Source organism: Phragmites australis, chromosome 4, assembly GCF_958298935.1.
Source record: "Phragmites australis chromosome 4, lpPhrAust1.1, whole genome shotgun sequence".
Taxonomy (NCBI): domain Eukaryota; kingdom Viridiplantae; phylum Streptophyta; class Magnoliopsida; order Poales; family Poaceae; genus Phragmites; species Phragmites australis.
The window spans coordinates 30,580,821-30,604,298 of record NC_084924.1 but is presented as its reverse complement, the minus strand read 5'-3'; the positions used below and the strand labels follow the sequence as shown (position 1 = coordinate 30,604,298).

At 41.9% G+C, this 23,478-nt stretch overlaps 2 protein-coding genes and 1 long non-coding RNA gene across 8 annotated transcripts; 1 reads left to right on the top strand and 2 right to left on the bottom strand.

Moving 5' to 3' along the window:
* Positions 1-5,767: 5,767 nt before the first annotated feature.
* Positions 5,768-8,771, top strand: LOC133916069 (probable glutathione peroxidase 4). Its single transcript, XM_062359565.1, has 6 exons — positions 5,768-5,937; positions 6,044-6,120; positions 6,213-6,274; positions 7,568-7,686; positions 8,160-8,327; positions 8,445-8,771. The coding sequence occupies exons 1-6, from the start codon at positions 5,884-5,886 to the stop codon at positions 8,472-8,474; spliced, it is 510 nt and encodes a 169-aa protein (XP_062215549.1). The 5' UTR covers positions 5,768-5,883; the 3' UTR covers positions 8,475-8,771.
* A 647-nt stretch (positions 8,772-9,418) lies between these two features.
* On the bottom strand, positions 9,419-10,859 carry LOC133914318 (uncharacterized). The gene is made up of 3 exons (XR_009909228.1): positions 10,359-10,859; positions 10,069-10,203; positions 9,419-9,779 (listed from the first exon to the last, which is right to left on the bottom strand). It is a non-coding gene; the product is annotated as an uncharacterized LOC133914318 (long non-coding RNA).
* Positions 10,860-11,536: 677 nt separating this feature from the next.
* Positions 11,537-21,399, bottom strand: LOC133916068 (uncharacterized). Of its 6 annotated transcripts, XM_062359559.1 has the most exons (15): positions 21,158-21,399; positions 20,825-20,928; positions 20,157-20,238; positions 18,565-18,668; positions 18,253-18,379; positions 17,657-17,751; positions 16,990-17,113; positions 15,560-15,640; positions 14,857-14,955; positions 14,616-14,771; positions 14,490-14,544; positions 14,340-14,413; positions 13,896-13,940; positions 12,905-13,072; positions 11,537-12,343 (listed from the first exon to the last, which is right to left on the bottom strand). In XM_062359559.1, exons 3-15 carry the CDS (start codon positions 20,193-20,195, stop codon positions 11,882-11,884), a joined length of 1,629 nt encoding a protein of 542 aa, XP_062215543.1. In that variant the 5' UTR covers positions 20,196-20,238; positions 20,825-20,928; positions 21,158-21,399; the 3' UTR covers positions 11,537-11,881. The 6 variants fall into 6 exon arrangements, with proteins under 6 accessions (XP_062215543.1, XP_062215545.1, XP_062215542.1 ...); XM_062359561.1 differs by lacking the exon at positions 20,825-20,928 and having other exon boundaries at positions 20,157-20,201; XM_062359558.1 differs by lacking the exon at positions 20,825-20,928 and having other exon boundaries at positions 21,158-21,397.
* Positions 21,400-23,478: the final 2,079 nt, after the last annotated feature.

Here is a 23,478-nt window from a genome sequence, read left to right as displayed (position 1 = left end):
CCCGGTACTTGCCTTTTCTGGTCGTCGGGGGACTTGAGTGCCCAGGGGCCACTATTCATGGCCCCGAGCACTCTCTTCCCGGCACTTGCTCTTTTTGGGTCATCGGGGAACTCGGGTACTTGGGGACCACTGTTCATGGCCCCGAGCACCCTCTCCCGGGACTTAGCCTTCTCGTACCTCGCGGAGATGATCCCCGCGGGAGGGCGCCACGTGGCACACTGCTGAACTGGCCTCGGGACTCGGGGCCCCCTGGTTCCTGTGTCACCGACAACTACTGAAGAACACATACAATGATGAGCATGAATGACGCGCAATGACGGATGCTCCACAGCATATGACGACAGTGGAGATGCAATGCCTCATGACAAGAGTTTAAAGCCTTAAGGTTTTCTTATTTCGGATTATTGACAAACACTTAATCTTTTTTGATTAATTAAGCTTAAAACAAAGCTTCACCCTAAATAGGAAATTAATTCATACGTAACATGAGGGTGATTATTTTTAATGAGCAAGGAATCAATTAATAAGATTCACACAATTGATTTCATTAATTTTGGAGCTACCAATAATTAATTATAGATTAATGAAGATCAAAACCCTATTTTATTAACCTGTAATTTAAATACACATTTCATAGCACCCAATATTTTTTTATCATGTAGATTATGATCATACAAATCCAACAAAATTGGTTTCATTATTTTTGGAGCAATATTCTATTTTCTATGCATTTTACAACTCTCAGCTGAATTGTTAGTTGAACGAATATTCAAATTCACATTTTCTAGTTTTACCGAATATTAAAAGGCCTAAATTCTTTTTGCACCCAGGCGGATCTAGCCACGGTCGCTGACAACGGGCCTGAGCGCTTTGACCACGGGTCAAAATCGACCCACGCCCAGAGCATAGTGCCGGCGTCACGGGCGACCTCGCCGGTGATGATCGGCGGTGCGGCGAGGCTAGAGGAGGGCACCGGTGGCACCAGTGTGACACGGGGAACTCGACTGAGGGGCATGTGGTCACCGGCGACTACCGGAGGGTAGCCTTACAGCGGCGGCTCGGTTCCACGCACCGGCGGCCAAACGGCGACGTAATCGACCCGGCCGAGCACTCCTATAGCATCTACGTAGGCTTCTGGACTCAATGGTGTGGCTAATTTTCAATGAGCCCGACAGTGGCTCGGCCAGCAGCGTGCGCCGAGGTGGCGGCGGCGGGCGGCTCACGAGGAGAAGCACGCCGACGACGCGCCAAACAAGAATGGACGCACGCAAAGGATTCAAGAGGTTGCTGGGAAGCTTACCGCAGAATTGATTCGGCCGAAGAAGTGGTAACACGGCGGATCAATAGCAAACAGCGGGAGGAAGGGCACCGTCGCCGAGGAAGAAGCGCCTGCCGAGGTCGATTAGCGCGAGAAAAGCCAGGGAAAGCGGTGGATGAGCTCGGTGAGGGTCCTAGTGCCACCCTTCAGTGCTCTGGGGAGCTTGGCTGGGGCGAAATCAAGCTCAGCGCAGTGGATTTTGGGCAGCGGCGCTGCTGTGCACTCTGCTACTCTGGACTTGATCGAACGAGAGAATAGGAGAGAGAGAGAGAGGAGAGAGCAGCAAGGGGGGAGGAGATAAGGGTGACACCCATGCCTCTGGATGCCTCCGTGATGTGGCCCGGCTTTTTGGCGATGTGGTCGGCCGCAACAAAGCCGGCGGCGAGAGAGAGAGAGAGAGAGAGGAGAGCAAAAGAGAGGATGACGGGTGGGGATGATGAATAGTGACCACCGAGTAAAAATATCCACTACACTTCTTCTATTCAAAAGAACACCTTCTGGAGGTCCAAAAATTATGGGATGAATTTTGTGTGAAACTAGAATTCATGTGCAACCCATTTTAATTTGTTCGACCCATAATGCCTGAGCCAATTTCAATCTAAAATTATCCAAAGATGCAAGCTTTTTCTAACTTGTGGTAATTTTTATGCCTTCAAAATCATTCCCAAAAACTTGGAAAAAATCTCTAATATTCCTCATTTAACATGGACTAATTTCTAAAATTATTTCCAATCTTATATTTCATAGCAATATTGTGAGTTGCTTCACAAAGCACCACTTAACATTAATTTTCACAATTTATGTTTAATTGAATTTGCATGTTAATAATTGCTCAAAACAAATAAACATGATGCTAATGATACTTAATGATATGCTCAAACCATTTAGGCTATCACAACCTCAAGTAGGTTGAGCCACCAAGCCACCAAGGTAAAGTCTCACTACAAGCTTATCTTCTGATTATTTGCCACAATCTCCACTTCTGAGCCAAGGGTTTCCACGTCCATGTATAAGCGTCTTGTTGCCACTTCATACCAAGTTAGATGGTCAACAAGCATAAGCCACCAAGGCTCACGGTGCCGATGAGTCACCACGACTCCAAGGTGTCGACATGCCACTTAGTACAATGTAGGATCACTCCTTGATCCCCTCTCTAGGCAGAAACATCTAGGCCTAATAGCACTAATCATTCCCTTAATTTTGTGCTTAATTGCTTTGGGTGATCACTTTGAGCACTTTGATGGCTTAGATATTTTCTCAAGTGTCTATGAGCTTCCGTGAACTCCAGCACACTCAAATATCCGAGTGGGGGGGGGTATTTATAGCCTCAAAATCATGAACTAGCCATTGCTCCAATGGTCAAAAAAAGATTGTAAATACTGGATGATCTGACGTCAACATCAATAAAAAACTGGACCATCCGGCATGTGCAACAGTAGAAACTAGCTGTTGAAACTCTACTCAAACTCATTGTGAACACCGAATGTTCCAGTGTAACCTTGAACTCCATCACTGGACTATTCGGTGTGTATACTTGAGCCAACCAAGCCACTTCTCACTGTCTATTTGTACGACGTGTAGATCCTCTAATCACCTGACCATCTAGTGTGTACAACCACACCAAACAAAGCTGCTGCAACATCTCCTGAAAATGCTTCGGTGTAGCCAACTCCTCATCGACGGACCATCCAACGTGTACAATATTTTCACCTTCATCTGAGAATGCTCCGGTGTGTACAAGGCTCTAAGTGTCGGACCATCCGGCGTTCAAACTCATTCTGCCACCGAGAAACAGTTCTTGAAAAATGCTCCGTCATGTTTATCACTTCAACACTAGACCATCCGGCGTGTTCTTCAATTTTCTCTTTTGAGCCAAAAACACTCCGGCGTCTACATTTTACTAGCATCGGACCATCTAGTGAGCACAATCTTTTCTGAACTCATCAAATTCAACCTTTCTTGAGTTTTGATTCGGTGGCTTCTACATGTATTGTATTCATGAGACCTACTAAAATATATACTTGACATACATATTAATCTCATTGACTATGTTATCATTAATTACCAAAATCACATAAATGCTCTAAAAGGACCATGTTCGCTACAAAGGGATCTACGACATATGCATTTTCTTCTTACTTGTACCTAGATGTCTCTTGGGTGTCATTGTATTAGGTTAACTTTCATCGCATTCATGTTGGACAAGAAACAAGACTTCGTTGTATTATCAAAATCTTAGGCATGTGGAGCACTTGCTTTATGAAATTAAGTTTTATCATTGACATCATGATTTATTCTAAGTGTGTGGGGAAAAGATATTTTGTGTGAGATTTAGGAACCGTTGCAACGCAGAGACACATTACTAGTATTTTGTAATTATGCGTTTTCATTTTTTTTCTAATTATTGTTTTTTCTTTTGGGATATTGTTGGTGCAAGTTGGTTAGTTAAACCGAGTGCAATGCTAGGAGTAGGAAGAGGTGGTTTTGCACCAATAGGGGCTAAACAGGGGCCTAACACAGGTTTTTACAACAAAACATTGATGATGAAAGTATGATATGTTAGGAAAATGCTAACTCATATTCGGACATGAAGAAAATCACAAACAAAAGGTAACAAGAATATTTCCCCTCTTATGATCAAAGATATAACTGAAAAGTGTTTAATATTATGAAATAAGGTAGTATCAACGAGGCGATGTGTTTGCTATGAACAAACAAGAAGGTAATATCTATTCGTTAGGAAGAATTGCAATTGGACGAAAGCTCTTATGTAACTCATTCGAATTTTTCAAACAAGTTTCTAAAGGTTGTCAAAGAAATTTGGATAAGTGACAAATGTGTAGATAGTTCATGGATGTAGAAAGTGTAACAAACACTTCACTATACACAAATCCACATGAATCATGCCATAAGTTCCAAATTATACAAAAACATTATTCAGACGGACAAGTGATGGTATATACTCTATAAATTTCACAATCATATTTGTGTGTTGCCAAAAGAAAGTAAACGAAACAATATTCATACCTCGATGCGATGGGGAGAAAGAAAGATGTTAGGGAGAAGTCACTTTGGCATCGAGATTGTAATAGTAGGACTTGAGAGGGTGGGACAAGAATATATAGTATATATGATAAAAACACAAAGGATATTGTAGAAAAAATCTCCTTGACATAATCAATGAATTAATTTCCATGTCACCGCTATAACTATTGTTGTTGGTTGTTGATGACTACGCCAGTGTCATATAAATAAAGATTTCTTCGGTGAGGAAGTTGTTTACCCATATGTGGATATTTATTTCAATTGTGTTTAGACACGTGTATGGGTGACCTAGTGACTCACCCTCTTAAGACCTTCGTGTACTCTCCTCCTCTATATTATATAATTGAGTAGTTTTGTGATCCACGTTTGTTATTATACATATATAATCTAGAATATTAGATGTGTTAGAAATACGTATAGTAAGCTCTTTACCAATAAGATAGTATAATTGGAAAAGGAATTGGCAATTTATTCCTTGCAATGAATCAGCCACTACCACCTATTCTAGATACAGTTGGTTTAGACTTGCACATGATTCATGGTGCATGAATTGACCATTTGTCCCTTAATCATTTCCATATTTCCATGAATGTGGAAGGGTATAATGGGAAAAAGGAAATCGGCAATTTTCAATGTTTCTCTTAACATCAACAAATTCTCTCTCTACCAGCAACTTTAATGGTACTTAAGTTCACCGAAGTCTGTAAAATAACTTGACTTATTAAACAAATCGACCTTCAAAGGGAAGGGCGAATCCAAATGGTAAAAATACTAAAAACATATCTCGTACACTAAAGGTGTTTGAAACAGGGAATAAGTTCAGGACCCTGGGAATTCCAAGTCATATTTCCTACATAGATTGTTCGGATTGGATGTTTTTTCTTAGACTATTTGGATAAGAGAATTGCCTCAAATTACTTCATGAGAAACATTCTTATCGTGTACAGGAAAACATATTAGCTAAAACTTCACATAAAAGTTCCTTTGATTTTTGGTTTAAGGCAATGCCTCCCTTGAAATCGCTATAAATACTAAGAATCAACATACACAAATAGTACAAGTATATCGGTCTTGAAATGACTCTGGTAAAAATCATGATCTTATAAATATGCATAATCAAAGTTAGTACGGAGTACCTACTTTTCCATCTCAATGTAATTTCCAAGTTTTTGCAGTTTCCACAATTACCTGGACAGCAGCATTCCCCATGAGCTAAGGCAGGCAGGGTTTGTACCGTCACATAAATGCTGGCCGGGGGACCGGGCCGTCCAAAAAGTCGTTCCTTCCTTGCCAGCCCCGTCGACGGAGGCGGCCCGACAGGCGACAGCCTGTGCCACTGCCGCGCGGGCCCCACGCCCGGCGCGCTGATGATCTGATCCCGCTATAAATAAACACACGCTTCTCTCGTCTTCCTGTCGGGGGAGAAGAAAAGAACTCGAGGAAAAGAATCAAATCAAGAAACAGGATTCGAGAGAGCTCTGGCCGGGAGGGAGGGGAAGGGAAGGAGGAGCCGCGGAGAGATGGGGGCGGCCGAGTCCGTGCCGGAGACCTCCATACACGAATTCACCGTCAAGGTGCGGCGATCCCCCTCGGGGAATCACGTTTCGTTGCGTGATCCTTTTGTTTGTTTGCCGATTTTTGTAAAACTTTTCTTCGGGGAATTTTCCTTTTCCGGAGCAGGATTGCAACGGCAAGGAGGTGAGCCTGGAGACCTACAAGGGCAAGGTTCTCCTCGTTGTTAACGTCGCCTCAAAATGGTATCATCTCTTCCCCTACCAGTTGGTAGCTTTTTTGGGTGTTCTCTTGGCCTGTGAGATGCTGAAATGGTTGGTGTTCTTGATGCCGTCAGCGGCTTCACGGAGACCAATTACACGCAGCTGGCGGAGCTTTATCAGAAGTACAGGGACAAAGGTCAGTCAGTGCTTTGCTTCTGTTCTTGGCCTGTGCTGTGTTTGTTTATCGTCCAAATTTATGAATCTTTGTGGATATTACCGTGTACAAACGATTGAACAAGGGTTCTAGTTCGATTGTTCCAATTGGAGAAGTGCATATTGACGCTTGTCGGAGTAGTGGTTGTTGTCTTTGTTTTTAAGTGGAGTTTCGAAGAACCACCTAATTTAATTTTTCACCTGAAAGAAGTGTATGATTAGTCTTTCCCTGAGGCTGAGGGCGACTTGACCTTGTTGGGCAGACAGCACCCATACTAAAGTCCAAATCTTTGTTTAGCAGTAGCCATATCTGCTGATTGCTTGGAAACATTGTGTTCTTCCACATGTATGGTCGTAGGTCCATTTGTGGGTGAACGCATAGGTAGTGAGTGGCCTGTACTAAATGCATATGAGTCCACCATGTTAGGGCTTATCCAATGGGAGCAGTGATGTATGTTTGATCTTTCAATTTCTGGTGTGCCTATAACTGCATTCAGGAGTCATCAATTCTGTCAACCATCATAGTCCCTCTTTGTATTGGAACTATTTTGAGAGGATTAGACTTGATAAATTTTAAGATGAGTAAGGATCAATTTGTCCCAATTTTCTTTTGAGAAATATTTGAATAGCTGAGCGTGCATGCCACACGCGGTGTCACAGCAGGTGTGTGCCGTTTGGCACTTCTTTTGATAATATAGATTTTCCAATACAAGCGCAATTTGAGGGGCCACTTGGATAACTTTTTTTTTTTGCATGGATACTGGTTCTAACTTCTAGACACCTTTTGAAGATGAATGAAAGGTTTTAAAAGAAGGCAGCAAAAACTTTGTTTTCCTATAAAGATATTTGCTTCCATGAGGATTGTTTCCCCAAAATGTCTTGAACAACTCCCAAAATTGAATGAAAGCATGGCGTTAGTTATCAGCCACCTAACATTTTCCTGGCCAGTGGCTATTTTTTTCTTTAGAATTGCACGTTGCCAAATGTGATTTACTTTATATGGGCACTGTTCAGCAAAAATAAATCAAAACTGCAAGGAGTTTAAATGACATTGAGAATGCTAGTGATAGATTTTTACTTATGCATTAAGTACTAAGCCCTGTTATGGAATTTATTTTGTTGTGAGTTCAGTATATGGCTATCAAACCAATTGCCTCCTGCAACCTTACATACATAATTTGATTCAATTTGCGTGTGTTATTCCATTGAACTGTTGAATACTCTATTGTTCTTCTCTAGATATAACAGAAACTGACTTCACTTCCAAAATTACCAGATTTTGAGATATTAGCTTTCCCCTGCAACCAGTTCTTACGACAAGAGCCAGGAACTGCTGAGCAGATTAAAGACTTTGCTTGCACCAGATTTAAAGCTGAATACCCAGTTTTTCAGAAGGTAGGAACTCTTTGTCAGACCTACTATTTGCTTGTTGAGAAGTTTTTTATACTTTTTGACTTTTTCTAAGATTAAGGAATGCTGAATTCTAGTCTCTTGTTCTTGGTAGCTAGTTCGATATCTATATATTCTTCACGCTGATTTCTAGATGGTGACAAACACTGAAACAGTATGAAGAGGTCATGTGATAAAATATGCATCAATTTGGGAACTGAGTTCATGTGTTGAAAACAAAATCGAATATGGAGAGGCATTGTTTGTTTGGTTTTTGTTTGGCATAATCAGACAACATTTTTAGTTTGCACAAGCATATTTAAAGAGGTAATCTGCATATGTATCTTACCGACTTACAATACAGCTAATCAGCTGTGGTGAAAATTTATCGGAATGGCATATTTTGGATAGACTCGTAAACATGCAAACTAGTTGTTTTATTAAGAATGGTGATCACTTTTTGAAGCTTCAATTTGCAGGTGCGTGTAAATGGGCCGGATGCTGCGCCAGTTTACAAGTTTCTGAAAGCCAGCAAACCTGGTTTGTTTGGGTCAAGAATCAAATGGAATTTTACCAAGTTTCTTGTCGACAAGAATGGAAAGGTTATCGAGAGATACTCAACTACGACTGCTCCATTGTCAATTGAGGTCTCTCTCTCTCTCTCTCTCTCTCTCTCTCACACACACACACACACACACACACACACACACACTCACTCACTTTGGGATGCAGTATTTTCTTATGCATTGGTTTCGAATTTGCAGAAGGACATCCAGAAGGCCCTTGAGAATTAGATCTCATACCCTCCCATCCATCTCCCACTTGCAGAAGTAGGCGCTTGCAAAAGTATTCAGTTGTAACATCTAGACGTCCGTGCTTGTTTGTAGTGATTTTGTGTATGCTTTTCACCTTCACGCTTTCTGTGCTTGGTTTCCATTTGTGTAAGTAGAGGTTGACTAGAGCACCTTCTTACCTATACTGCCCTCGTATGGTTTGCCATTTTTTTCTCATTCTGTTAAAAAACACGACATATCACTGCAAGCTATGTAACATTGTTGAAGCATTGTAATTTGAGCCAAGGTTTGTGCTTTTGCTTATTGTGTTCATGATTTTTCGTCCATGCTCTTCATATCCTCAACGCCTCTGGTCAGACCTTCCCACTCATGGATCGCTATGAATCTTTCAACATTTTCTGGTCAGATCCTGAAGGCTTCTGATAAGACGTTTTTAGGTTGGTTGGATCGCATAACTAACAGAGAGAGAGAGAGAGAGAGAGAGAGAGAGAGAGAGAGAGAGAGAGAGAGAGAGAGAGAGAGAGCGCTTCGATAAATAACAGTTTAGGCAAGGCCGCACAAGGGAGAGTCGTTTGACAGGTAACGTTTTAGTCAGATCGCACATGAAATGGCCAGGCCTGAAAACTGCTCGGTGTTTTAGCCCCTGTTTATTTTCTACTTTTATTCTGTTTCTACTGTTGTTAGATGTGAGAACAAATAGAGTTATGTATAAATATCTTCAGAACAAATAGTTTTAGAGAAGTGGCTTCTAACTTATAAATAGAGTTGTAGAGAAGTGATTTCTGAGAAAAATAAATTAAAGTTAAGAAAGTTTGTCGAGAGACTTTTATGAGAAATCAAAAATTTATTATAGAAGCTAACATTCTATTTTTAAAAATAATTTTTTAAATAAATCAAAAACATAATTTTTTAAAAAAATCTAAAAATAGAAACCCAGGACCCTTACAACAATTAGTTCAGACATACGTGAGTCGTGCCTGTGAACTACTGCACCATTCAGAGTCTCACGCACACGATGACGCGCGCAAAAATACTAGGAGCAGGGCTGGCTACAGGTTGCAGCGAGGCTACATGATGATAGTGAAAAAAAAAGGAAAACATATCATGTGATGTCCCAACTCACAGAAGAATCTCCTGACAGCACAATGCTGGCTGCGGATTCCACCAACTGAAACGAGGGCTCAGACTTTATCAGAAGCACCCTCCTCCTCCTGCTACTGCTGCGGCTGGGGCGTGCCCTCCGAGCTCCTGACTGCAGCCAGCTTTTCTGCCAATCTTTGCTCCAGTGCCCTTTGACCCCTTTCTCTGCAGCGAATGAACAACAGTTAGCCAGCTGGTCAAATGAGATGCCAATAGAACCCAATATTGTCGGATTGTTTAAGAGGCTCAAGCTCCACAGTAAGAACAAAGCTAGCGACATGAGCGAGTTGCTTAGGAGTACAGCATTTTCAGCTGCGCAGGGTGCACGACAAACAGCGAAATAGGCTATGGCTATGAAAGTGCAGTAAATCCTGCATTGAAAGCGTGTGGTCACCGATATCGATGGTCTCACTCATTGACTAGATAGGAAGACGAGGTAAAAGGATATTCGTACCTCCTCCTGTTTGCTTCAATGGAGCCTGAACCAGGGAACTGTGAGCCATCCAATGCCTGGCCTGTAGCTTCAGGCCTTTGAGTTCGCCCACAAAGAAGTTTATCGAATATAGAAGCTATCGGGTCCAAAAATGGCCTGCACATTTTGATAACTCAGCAACAACATATCTAATCATAAAAATAAGTGTAGAAGCACGCGCGGATCACCGGACGGGTTAGCGCGGGCGCGCGCGCGCGCACAGCGAGGTGGGGAGGGAGGGGAGGGGGAGAAAGAGTGTGTGGCAGCAATACCGCCGCGGGGATCGAGGTGGTGGAGGCGCTCATCGTGTCGGCAGCGACCTCCCTTCCCCGTGTCGAACCCGAGGTCTCCGACACTCGTCACAGGGCGGGGCGGCGGCGGCACTCGGAAGGAAACGCAGCCGGCGACCTGCGGGTCCAGGCCGCTGCGGTGTTGCGCTCCTGCTCGGCAACGACCTCACGGCAATGGAGACGGGAGGGAGCGGGGAGCCTCGCCGTCCTCCGTCGGCGGTGAGCCGAGCCGAGGGAGAGCGAGTCGAGTAGAGTCGAGCCGGCGCAGAGGGGCGATGGAACGGGTGGGCGTGGGCCGGCCCGTTCCACTTGCAATCGCGAGCCGAGAGCGGTGGACGGAACGAGGTGGGGTTCGGTTGGGTCCAAATCCAGCGCGCGCGCGCGCGCGCGATTCGAGCCTAATGCGCACCCACCATTTGGAACAAGATGCCGACACCGCGAGCGAGCATCACGGGTGAGGTGGCGCGGCGCCGCGCGGTGCGGTTCTGGTTGGCGCCTTGGACCTCCGCGGCTGGCACCGCGTGCGCGTCGACGGCGATCGCGTGCAGCGCGGACGGCGGGCTCGGTGAGAACGGGGAGGACAGCCTTACTGATGGACAGCGCAGCCACGCCTCACGCTGCCTGCCGGAGAAGAATTGGAAGCACGCTCGTCCATGGACCTGTCGGCGAGCAGCTAGACGCTCCGCGTACTCTTACGTCGTCGGAGCTACACGGACCGCCGAGCCACGAACCGCCGGGAAGGTGATCGGTCCCATCCCGTCAGTCAGGCACGGCCGATGAACTCTCTCAGGCGGTCAGGCCTGCCCCACACGAATCAATAAATCATGTCGCTGTCAAATAGCTCCCGCTCCAATTCTCATAGCTCGGTATTTTTAGCTCAAAAATCCATGACCTTGGTACACCGAGTGTGTGAGCCATCTTATTTTAATTATAGACAAAACTATAGGCTCAAACCATTTTATTTTATTCTACAAAATATAAGATAAAACTAAACTACTTTATTTTATTCTATAAAATCTAAGATAAAGCTAGAGTCCTGCCAAATAGAACCTAAGATGTAGAAGAGAACATTATCCTTTTTCAAAAAATAAATACAAAAATTTCTTCTAGGCATCGCTGACATGAACACAAAGACTAACATGACCAGATACCCACGTATGTGCAAGAGAAATCAACCCCGCATTGCGAGGCACTACCCTTCACTAAAAATAATGCTAATTAAAAAATCACAAATACAACTACAAAATAATCAGCTTTCCAATTATATAACACCACATTAGCAAGAATAAGGGCTTGCCAATTCGCCAGAAGCAAAGTAGTGTGGAGACGCTTCCTTGTTCTATAGATATATATACACGAACATCCTGAAACCACTTGTGTATTGTGTTTCCTTTCCATTTTACAAGTAAAACCAATCAAGCTGGGCATCAGCCAAAGGCAAGCAACTCTGACTATTAACATAAGAACACGTATTGTCAACGGAGTCATAGTGTATTCTGCTCGTATCAGTCATTGTTCTTGAAGAAGGAACCCCATTTTTGTGTCAAACCATCTATCAGGCCACCGGTCCGGCTCTTTTGAACGACCAGAGTTGCTCTTGTGCCATCCTCCCCATTGACGTTCTGAGTTGTTTCCTGGGATTCTACCGAGGCAGGCTTCCCGTTGGTGATCTGTATTGACGCCTGGGGCTCTTCAGAAGCACCGACAGAAGCAGCGTTATTTACAGTGTGGTTATCTGCACTTTGCACTTCAGCAGATTTTGTTTCACTGGTGCAGACTGTTATATGCTTGCCAGGAGCATCAGTGGCACATGCCAACACGGAGGATGCATCTGGCTCCAATGCCGCACCAGACATGCCATTGCAATCTTTTACGGCATTATTTTCTTTGGATGAAGCATCAGATGCATTTTTTGTATTTGACAGTTCAAAGTCCTTCAGGGATTCAAGAATTGCTTGCATCAGCATCTGCATTTCAGCACAGCAAAGTGAGATTCACCGCCGAGAAGTTTCAAAACATAAAAGGATGAATCTTAGAAAATAGAAGCAGATTCAACATAAATTAGCATTCATCCTTGTAGTCCCTAAGACATTGATTTGTGTAACTACATGCATGAGGTGTGTAGCGTGGTACCACAGAAAAAGCACTACCATCAAAGCTCCCCACAAAACTGACAGTGCAGTCAAGCTTATGGTATAAAATCCCAATGTGTACTGTCATCACTCAATCGAAGATTACTAAGAACTTACTGTTACCAGGTCAAGGTTGTTTCCTATCTTCCAGTCGCCACATTAAAAAATTAATCTTGTTACATTCAAGCAATCAATACTAATCAGCTCCAAAGTCACAACACCTACAACCTGACAACCTTATCTTTTAACCTGTGACCCAGGGCCCAGGCACCCAGCCCCAGATCCTATTTTTACTCTCTGTTGAACTATTAAAAGGTCCTAGGACAGTACAAAAGATTGTGCAACATAGTCATAATTATGACTCTGAATGCTGAAGGATTTTAAGCTATAACTTACTCTATCTTCATCTTCCACAGTGTAAGGCATATCTGATAAACTATCAAACGAGTACTCCACATATTCGCCATCATCAGAAGTTGGGGTGAGCAGCCTTCCGTTGCGGCCATTGGGAGGAGTTGCAGTAGATACGCTAGATGAGGAGGGACCAACATCACTATCAATTCCCTGTTCAAACAGCAACTGGATAAGAATCTATGTGGTCATGCTCAACGAGTGTAATCTTCTGTAAGCTTGTTATGATTAGCATTTAAGACATACAGATCAAAGCATTGTCACTGAAATTAATTTATCAGAAAAATACAATATTGAAAGAAAAAAATATTTAGTCTGACATAGAGCTAAAGAAGTGTATTTTATGTATTGCGCATTGGACTAAAGTACAAAAAACTAGGTGCAACATTTCACACTCTTTTGTCTAGCAAGGTATCATTTGGTAGAGTTTGATTTGTGCATTCTGACAACACGTGAATTGTCGTACAAAAGTTATCGTTCACCACAGGTGTGCCGTAATGACACACAAACTGTAAATATACCTCTGTTGTAATACCAATACTTCCAAGGGTTATCGCATTGTTAATCCCCACATTCTTGAACCAGATGTACTTGGTATACCATTATCCAGATTAAATGGCTACCGTATTGTTAATCCCCAGATGCTGTAACGCCCATGTGATTATAATTGCAATTCCAAACAAAATGACACCCAAAATTCTATATTATGGATTAATTCTCTTATCAAGTGCACCAAATACTCATTATATGATATACATTTCATAAAGTAAAATGACAACGGCTCAAGTGAATGGTTCTTCGAACATAGCAAATTCAGAGCCAGTCACAAAAGATACACAGAACAGAAAATGAGATTTAGATATTACAAAGAAAGTGGAATTAAGATAGGTGATACATTAGGAGCGATCAGCAAAGATATGGTCCTAAAAGAACACTTGGTCATAAAAGAAGAGAAAAAAACAGCACCAAGAAATACCTCAGTTCTTTCAGTTGTGCCTTCTGTGGTGGCACCAGATGGGACCTGCAAAACAATTATAAGAAAACGAACAATGTTTGCTGCCCCATGAAAGAGATAAGACTGCTAGGACAAACATTGGGCTACATCCATTTTCAAATGCTTGACACTTTTGACAAAAAGTTATGCTCACAATATTAGGTGCTTTGAAATTCCCCAAGCATATTTTCCCAAAATAGCTCTCTTAGGCTCTTAGCCATCCCCTCCACAACACCCTGCTATGGTGTTATCTATGCTTGAGATATTATTGAGAGGCATTTTAGTCACATCTTATCCAAAGATGACTAGTTATGCGCATTTGGTCAAAACAATTTGAAACGAAGGAAGTAAATTAGTTTATAATTCTGGATTTGCTCTTTAGTGTTTATTTAAGAAATCAGAGTCTCAACCAATTATAACACCCACTTCCATTCTGCTCATGAGCCTTCTAGAACGCAACTGCGCAATGGCATCTTCTGTGGTAGTTGCACGGGTTGTCCCTGAAAAAAACACATAAGTTCTTGCTATTGATTGGCGCGGCAAAACTAAATGGAAACCAACGTTTGTAAATCATACCTGTAGGTGACTGAGCAAACCTATATTCTATGTCTTGTTCTGGATCCCAATGACCCTATCAGCAGAACCTAAGGTAAGTAAAGCCAACATAATAATCAACTATCAAGGAATATTATTCCGTAATACCTGGCCAAGGCTGCCATGTGGTGTCAGGAAATAATGATCCTCAGGGACATCAGGAGGGTTTAGCACATTATGAAAAAATATTGTTATCGAGTCAAAATAGAATTGAGGGCGTGGTGAATTGTGGTCCCCGTCAAATTTGATGATGTTTTTGTCACCCTGCAGATACATTTGGAACAACCATATGTTACTTTATGAACAAAAGTAATTGTGCTCCACATTGAAGGGAAAGATGGAAACTTACAACATATGATTCATAGATTTTGTCTGAATGATGGGGAAGAATAAAATCATCCTCAGTAGCATGTCCAAACAAAGCAGGAACGAAACATCGTTTTGCTACCTGCAATGTTACATTTCAGGTAGTTAATACATATTAGCGTGCCATCAAAACAGAGCCAGAGATAGGAATTCCAATGATATGTTGCAACACCTTTCAAATAAGCTTGCCATAGTGTAGTTGGCTATCAGTGAAAGAAAATGCATTTATTTTCCGCAAAAGAAAAGGCCTGCATAGTTCCCCTGTTTCTTACAGTGCTTCAATTTGCAATTGTTTACTCAAGAGGTCATGGGGGAGGGGAAAAACACGGGGAAAAATGGAGAAGGCGTGCATATGATGCCAATCTAGCAGTCATGGAACAACCAAAAAATGGCTTGAGAAATCTCCTAGCAGCAAAAAGCAACTTACATCATTTGCAAAAGAGCAAAGAATAACAAAAATGTAGAACTAAAAATTAAGGAAGTTCAAATGAAAAGAAGAAAATAAAGTGCGACACACTGACCCAAATGAAAAGGTTAAAGATAGTCTATGATAGCAACACAGGAAAAGTTAAAGCGAAGTAAAGGATTTAAAATATATATATAAGAACATGTAAATCATGGGTACAACAGGAATTTTTTTAATATTTAATACAAGTATATAACTTCAGATTATGATTCTAATAAACCTGAATAGTATCAAGATCCATGATGTCAAAATTGGCTTTTCGCTTGACGATCTTTCTCATATGCTGTATTGCAAGTTTGACCTAAGGAACAAACAGAAGCAGCACAACCAGTAAGATGGAATCTACTGAATGGAACTATGGAAGTATGCATAAACAAACATACATATATAGAGAGCAAGAGAGAGGAAAATAAAATGGGAAAAATGCAAAACACCCCCCCCCCCCCTCCCAAAAAGTCACTTGGATTTTGACTTTCCCCCCAGAAGTTGTTTTGTTGCAAAAAAAACCCCTCAAAAGTTTGACTTTGTTGCAAAAAACCCCCCAAAAATTCAAAAAAATAAAAAAATCTAAAAAAACTAGAAACAATTCTAAGACCTTCTGTGAATTTTTTTTTTCAAAAATAATATCCTTTGCATCATATTTCATGCAGAGGAAGTTTGGAAAAAAAAAGAAAAATGTACAGCTCATTTATTAACTCATGTTATTTTAACTTTGTCATGTCCTCATGTCTACCATTATTTTTCCTACACAAATAATTGTTTAATTAAACTAATAAAAGTGGTTTCACTAATTTTGGGGGTGTTATGGATTAGTTATGAATTAATCTATCTACAACACATTTACTCAATCCTGCATGTTACAATAACTATTTCAAGATTGCATGTATTTTTAGAAGATAGAGGATCATGTAAGAAGACTAAAAAAATTAGTTTCATGATTTTTGGGTTAGTAAATAATTAACTATGCATTTAACTCGAATTAATAAAAGAGCTGCACCTTTTTCTTTTTTTTCAAACTTCCTCTCCATGAAATATGATGCAAAGGATATTATTTTTGAAAAAAAAATTCACAAAAGGTCTTAGAATTGTCTCTAGTTTTTTTTAGAATTTTTTGTGATTTTTTTAATTTTTTTGAATTTTTGGGGTGTTTTTGCAACAAAAACCAAACCTTTGGGGGGTTTTTTTGCAACAAAACAACTTTGGGGGGGGGGGGGGGAAGTCAAAATCCAAGTGACTTTTGTGGGGGGGGGGGGGGGTTTGCATTTTTCCCAAATAAAATTAATACAGAAGTCAAGAGAAACTGATGTACAATTGCAGTTAACAAAACCCAGAAGTCACGAATTCTGAATCAGGGCAGTAAACACAAGGGTGGGCAGTAACAAGTCCCTGGAACTAATACTAGTTGATGCAGGGCATAATAAATGGAGTATGAGATTGCACAGGTCATGCATGGTTCCAATAGGAGGGTTCAAGTATTTATACTCAATTGCTCACACATAGAAGTGGTATCATTAGGTGTTTATGCAGGACATGATGGTGATGCCACTTATGTGAAAGCAAACACTAGCTACCACTAGTGCCTGGGCCAACAATCCCATTGCCACATTAAAAGTAACAAGTGTCAAGCCCTGATCATCAAATGATGCTTACCGTGAATTTTGGCAGTGGATATTTGTAAGTATCCACTAGCTCCATCATCAAGTCAACCAAGTTGGAGAATGGACTATCGAGAACCATTCCAGCAATTGATGGATCATCTGCTCCGTACATTAGACTGAAAATAATAATGATACGAGATAAAGAGTGAATAAAGCTAAAATTAGAGATAATAATGGTGTATGGCAAGGGTTGTGTGCAAACACACATGGAGAGGAGGGGCACACAAGCAATATTATTATGTATCAATGTTTTAAAGGATGATAAATGTCAGGTACAATTTTTTTTTAAAAAAAAAACATGAATAGGGATTTTCACACCACCAGCCACCCGCTAAGCTGGCGTGACCCAGACGCAGATGTGCCACTTGTTCTCTTTGTCATTGGCAACAAATCCCTGCTGCGGAACAAGTTCCGGTAATTTCCCCCGTTTTTCTCGATGATTAGTGAAGAAATAAATCTTCTTTGGGGAATGATGACCAGGCCAGGTTTCGATCCATGGACAACTGGGCACTTCTGGACAAACACGTCTATCATATTTCCAACCTCTATTAATGGCTAAATTTTGGAATACATAAATCCTATGACTGTACTAAACTGAACGCTGTGTTATTGTAATTTACTCGTTCATGGTCAGATTTGTTTGAACACAATGAGCATACCTTGTGACAGCACCCATTGACCGACCCCACAAAGCAATGCAAGATACATTCCCATCTGTCCGCAAGTAATTAACAACAGCTTTCAGATCTTCTCTCTGTAAAAACGAAAGATATTTCATCAGCAGGGTGCTCTTCGATAGCAACAAAAGCATTCAAATTAGGCGCCTCCATGCAGAAGACATTTGCTTCATTCATGAAAATATGCTGTGACTAAGACAAGTAAATTCAGAAAATAAGAGTGCAAAACAAAGGGGACAAGGGAGGTTACAATTAGCAGACATCAACATGCTAATCAGTCAGATACTCAGATGTCAAAAAAGGACTGATTCCATGCTAAGAATGCTCTATAGCTTTGATTAGTCTCCTACGCCATTTCACCAAGACAATAGCTGCCCATTTGACAGTTATAATGTTTTTCCAGATTATTTACTTCTGAACGAAAACATAAAATAAATACCATAATATTTCACACTATTCATTTCTCAACTTGCCTGATCAAATTTCTGCTAATGTTGAATGCAAAACTAAACAGGCAACCTCAAGTCTTGGAAAAAGAACAAGTTTTGACTTTATCTTCTAAAAGCACGAGAACTCACTTCATTCCAGCCTAAGGTGACATGATCTCCTTCAGAGAGTCCAGACCCTGAAAAGTCCAGTGTAAAGACTGTAATGTTTGATGGTAGAAGAATAATAGCGGCTTCACTACCATCAGCTCTGCATCCACTGGAAAATAAACAATGCAAATCAATTAATGCCTAGTCAACAGAACAGAATATCATAAACAAAATTATGTAAGGACAGAGCTAGTGAGCTTCATATTAGTTATAGGTGGAAAGGCAATTTGCCAGAACTGAAAAACCAATGCACATTAAGCAATAAGATAGCATGTACACATACATATGCCCTACCTGTTTCCATGACAGTATATGACACAAGGAAGAATTTTCTCTTCAGGAATCACAGCAGGCATGTAGTGACTGCATTGCAATTTCTTGCCCTGACCATTTATGACCTGAAAAAGAAATTCTACACATATTTAATCACAAAATCATGGTGAACTGAAGAACCCTAGATTATCTTCATAAGCTTAGATCTCTGTTCACTATCGGTAAAATATGTCATCGAATAATATCGTGAAAACTTTAAGTCAGTGTTGGGGTAGAGATTACAGTATACCAGGAAAACAGCAACTCAAAATAATACTAAAAGATGTGACAAACATTATGCGGCATTTAAATAGCAAATAAAATAAAGAAAACGACTCATATAAATTTCTCATCCACCGACCACCTAAGTTGCACAGATACGTCTCACATATGCGTATCGTCCAGGACACGTACAGTACGGGGATCCGCCGCTGCCCCTCCTCATTGCCGCCCCAGCAGAAGAGAGGAGCACAGGCGTGCCACGCCGCGGCCGCCCCTCCTCTCCGCCGCAACAAAGAGGAGCACAAGTGTGCTGCGCCGCCGCCGCCCCTCCTCTCCACCTCAACAAAGAGGAGCACAAGCGCGCTGCGCCGCCGCCCCCTTCCTGTCAGCCGCCGCCTGCCCGCCGCTATGGCCCTTCCTCTCCGGTACGGAGACAGAGGCGGAGGCAGAGGCGGCAGGAGCGAGAAGGAGGAGAGGCGGCGACGGTGGCTGGGGTGATCAGGAGGAGAGGTGGCCGGGTGATCGGGTGAGAAGCGACGGGCGAGTGGAGAGAGGGTATTAGGTAGGGTTGTAGATGGGCTGTTGGATGGGCCGGATGGGTCCTAAAATGACAGCCCAATACATCTAATTCTTTTTTCTTAATAAACATGTGATGTATTTTATAAAATTATATATTGTATGTATATTCTGCAGGTATGCTCACTGTAGTTCATGTTTGCGCACATCTCACAAGTTGTAACTCACAGCGTTCCGGGTTGTAACTCACAGTGTTTCGGATTGTAACTAGGAGATGTGCGCAGTACGAATAACAAGTTGTAACTCACAGTGTTAGCTTCTCGTATTGCAATTATGCATTTATGGATGTGAAGTTGTAACTGGTCTACCTAACAAGTTGTAACTCACAATGTTAGCTTCTCATGTTGCAATTATGCATTTCTGGATGTGAAGTTGTAACTGGTCTACCTAACAAGTTGTAACTCATAGTGTTTCGGGTTGTAACTGGGGGATGTGCGCAGTGCGAATAACAAGTTGTAACTCACAGTGTTTCAGGTTGTAACTAGGGGATGTGCGCAGTGCGAATAGCAACTGCGTATAGGCGCAGAATAGCCTCGCCGTGTGTGTGTGTGTGTGTGTGTGTTCACAATAGAGGTAAGACCTGCTCCCAATTTTCAAGCAGAGAACATGGCAACACGGCAAATAGCTCGATCTCTTCTCTTTTTCTTTTTTGCGACAATGAATTCAACATTTAATATTTTCTTTCGTTTGGTGTTTATCACAACAAAATTAATAGTAGAGAACAGGTTGATGTTAGCCAGTTGTGGTCATATTGCATAATGTATAAAACATATAACCTCTAAATCCTTCCTGTGAAACCATCTTCCCTTCAACATAAACTCCTGCTCCAATAAATCATCATTAGGACTGTAGTCAGCTCTGTCATGCAACGAAGTAGCACGAACATCAGTGACTCCAATAGCAGTAAGTTACTCAAAGAATCATTGCGGCATGTTGTCATAGATTGAATAGTTAGAAAAACAATAATAATAACTTGTCTATTCATGGTAAAGGGGACTCTAGTGATAGTTGAATTTAAGAAGAGTAGTTTAGTTGAAATGGAAGCCCTAATGAAGAAGTCATAACTGGCAAGAATAAGAGCATGAATGCCACGTTAACAAGGACATGAGAGCAATGCCATATCGACAGGCATGCATTCAATATCACTTGTAATGTAAGATTTGAACATGAGGAACAAGCATATGAGAGCTTATTTTATTGGAAAGTATCAAGTATGCCAGTGTAACACATATGTTTTCGATGCTAACTACACATTAACAATATTCTCATAAAATACGACCATCTCTCAACAAGTTCGATGGACTATTTGAACTCCACCAAGCTCACCAAAAAGTATGAACAATGTCTGTACCTACACTTCAATCATAAGAAAACAGGAATCCTATGACTGCGAGCTCACCAAACCACCGCTAAGCTGAACCCAATAAGAAAAGGTCGTGTTTACCAGAGCATCCTAATCCAGTAGCGTACACAGTTACACTCGGAGCAACACCAACCCCAAGCACCAAGCTCTGACCACTCCAACGAACCGAATTGCAAGCCCCGTACCTACACATTACCACTACCATTACCACTACCACGTATAAACATTAAAAAAAACAGGAATCCACCTGAACTACGCGGCCGCGAGCACAACCCGCTGACTGCCACCCGCGAATCCGATTCGACTGCCGGGGCCGTACAACCCGAAGAGGGCAGAGACAGAGGAGAAGCCTCGAGCCGGCGCGGCCCAGATCCAAATCCACACCATCCGAATCGAGGCGGCGGGGGAGCTCACCTGGGCGGGCGGATGATGAAATTGACGAGCTGGTCCATGGGCGGAGAGCGCGAGCGACCCAAATCACCGCAAGGAGAGAGGGAGAGGGGATTCGGGTAGACGAAGCAGCAAACTTGCTTTCGCTCTGATCGCTTCTGGTTTCCCCCACCTTCCCTTCCCTTCTCCTCCTCCGGCTTTTTAATTGCTTTGGTTGGGCTGGACGAGGCTGTGGGGCGTTTGCTGTAACCTTTTCCGGGCTCGGGCTCGGCAGGGCAGACGACGACAACGCACGCTGGGAAAGGGAAGGAAAGCAATGGCGGTTTCACGTCTGGGACCATCTATTCTTCTATTTTGACAGCACTGCACTAGTCAGGCTCCTCCCGGTTTTTTTTTCTTACTAGCAAACTACTCATATATTACAATAAAAATATAAATATTAGATACGATAATATTAATAACAATCTTATGATATAAAAATATGGATACGATATGAGAGTGTCACCGTATAAATACGTTGAGAGTGATATCATAGTTTGATTAAATAAGATTTAAAAAATAAGAAGATTATTCACTAATTTTTTTCTTAATTTCTTTATTTATTTTTATTAGTAAAACAGATCATATATCTATATCTGATAACGAGGCAGGGAGGCTGAAGGACGAAGGTGGATGATAAAAATGGATAAAGTATTCGAATTTTAGAGATTGTTATTAGATAAGAGGAGTGTAGGGAAAGAGATGACGCAAAAATATATCGTATTTTATATAGTAGAGAAAAAAAATTCAATTATTGTAATTACTTTATACCTATTAGTTGGACTTGTACTTTCAACTTTAGAATTCAAGCAAATCTATCACTCCAGAAAGAAGATTTTTTGATAAAGTTTGGGTCATGAACATGTACCAGAAAATGAAGGCTTTCAAATAACTGCGACAAAGTGAGCGGAGAGAGTGAGCTGAGGGAGAGAGAGGGGGGAATAGGTGGGTGCTGCCTCTTTGGATGGTTGGGATGGTGGGGCTGATCAGGAGGGCCCACGTGGAAGAGAAAGGGGTCTGTTTTAATTGTGAATTTCATTCTTTTCTCTCTCAAAATTCTTTCTCTTGCCCGATTGACTCTAAACAAATTACACCGGCATTCCAAAATACAATTACACAAAATTAAATAAAATGCTTAAGAAGTCTGATTATGCTTAATTATGTGATTACGGATTTAGGACGTGACAACCTCCCCCCGTTAAAAGAATCTCGTCCCTAGATTTGGAAATCCTTGGGAGAAGGGGATCGCGATGAACATAGACACGTGAGATGTTCCAATGTGCACATATTATAATGGTAATTACAAGTTTTCAAAAAGCTCGGGATACTCAGAGCGGATCTTATCCTCACGCTCCCAAGTCGCTTCGTCCTCGGTGTGGTTGCTCCACTGGACTTTCACAAACTTGATAAAATGACACCGAGTTTTGCATTCTGCTTCATCCAAAATCCGGATTGGTCGCTCACAATATGTAAGATCCGGCTACAACTCTTGGTTTGCCACTTCAATGACTTCGGTTGGGATCCGAAGATATTTCTTCAGTTGCGACATGTGAAAGACATTGTGAACATCGGAGAGGGACGGAGGCAAGTCCAACTGATATGCTACCTCTCCACGCCGGGCAACAATTTGGAATAGTCCCACGTAACGAGGCGCTAGCTTACCTTTGACTTGAAAGCGGCGAACCCCTTTGAGTGGAGATAGCTTGAGATACACAAAGTCTCCAATGGCGAATTCAAGATCTTAGTGGCGACAATCTGCATAGTTCTTCTGCCATGATTGTGCCGTGAGGAGACACTTCTGAACTGTCAGAACATGCTCTTCTGCCTCTTTGACCAAATCCGGACCTAAAAAGCTCTTTTACCAGATTCGGACCAATTCAGGGGCGTTTGGCATCTTCGGCCATAGAGAGCTTCAAACGGTGACATCTCAATACTTGACTGACAGCTATTGGTGTTTGAGAACTTGGCAAACGGAAAGCAGATTTCCCACTTCTTCCCATATGTGAGGACACAAGCTCGGAGCATGTCTTCTAGAATTTGGTTCACCCGTTCAATCTGACCATTGGTCTATGGGTGGTATGAGGTACTGTGGAAGAGCTCGGTTCCCATAGCTTCGTGGAGGCTCCTCCAGAAATGAGAAGTGAATTGAGTGCCTTGATCAGAAATGATCTTCTTTGGAATCCCATGGAGGCAAAATAATCTGAGTGAGATACAACTCTGCATATTGCTTGACTGAATGCGTGGTCTTGACAGGAAGGAAATGAGCAGACTTTGTCAATCGGTCCATAATGACCCAAATCAAGTCA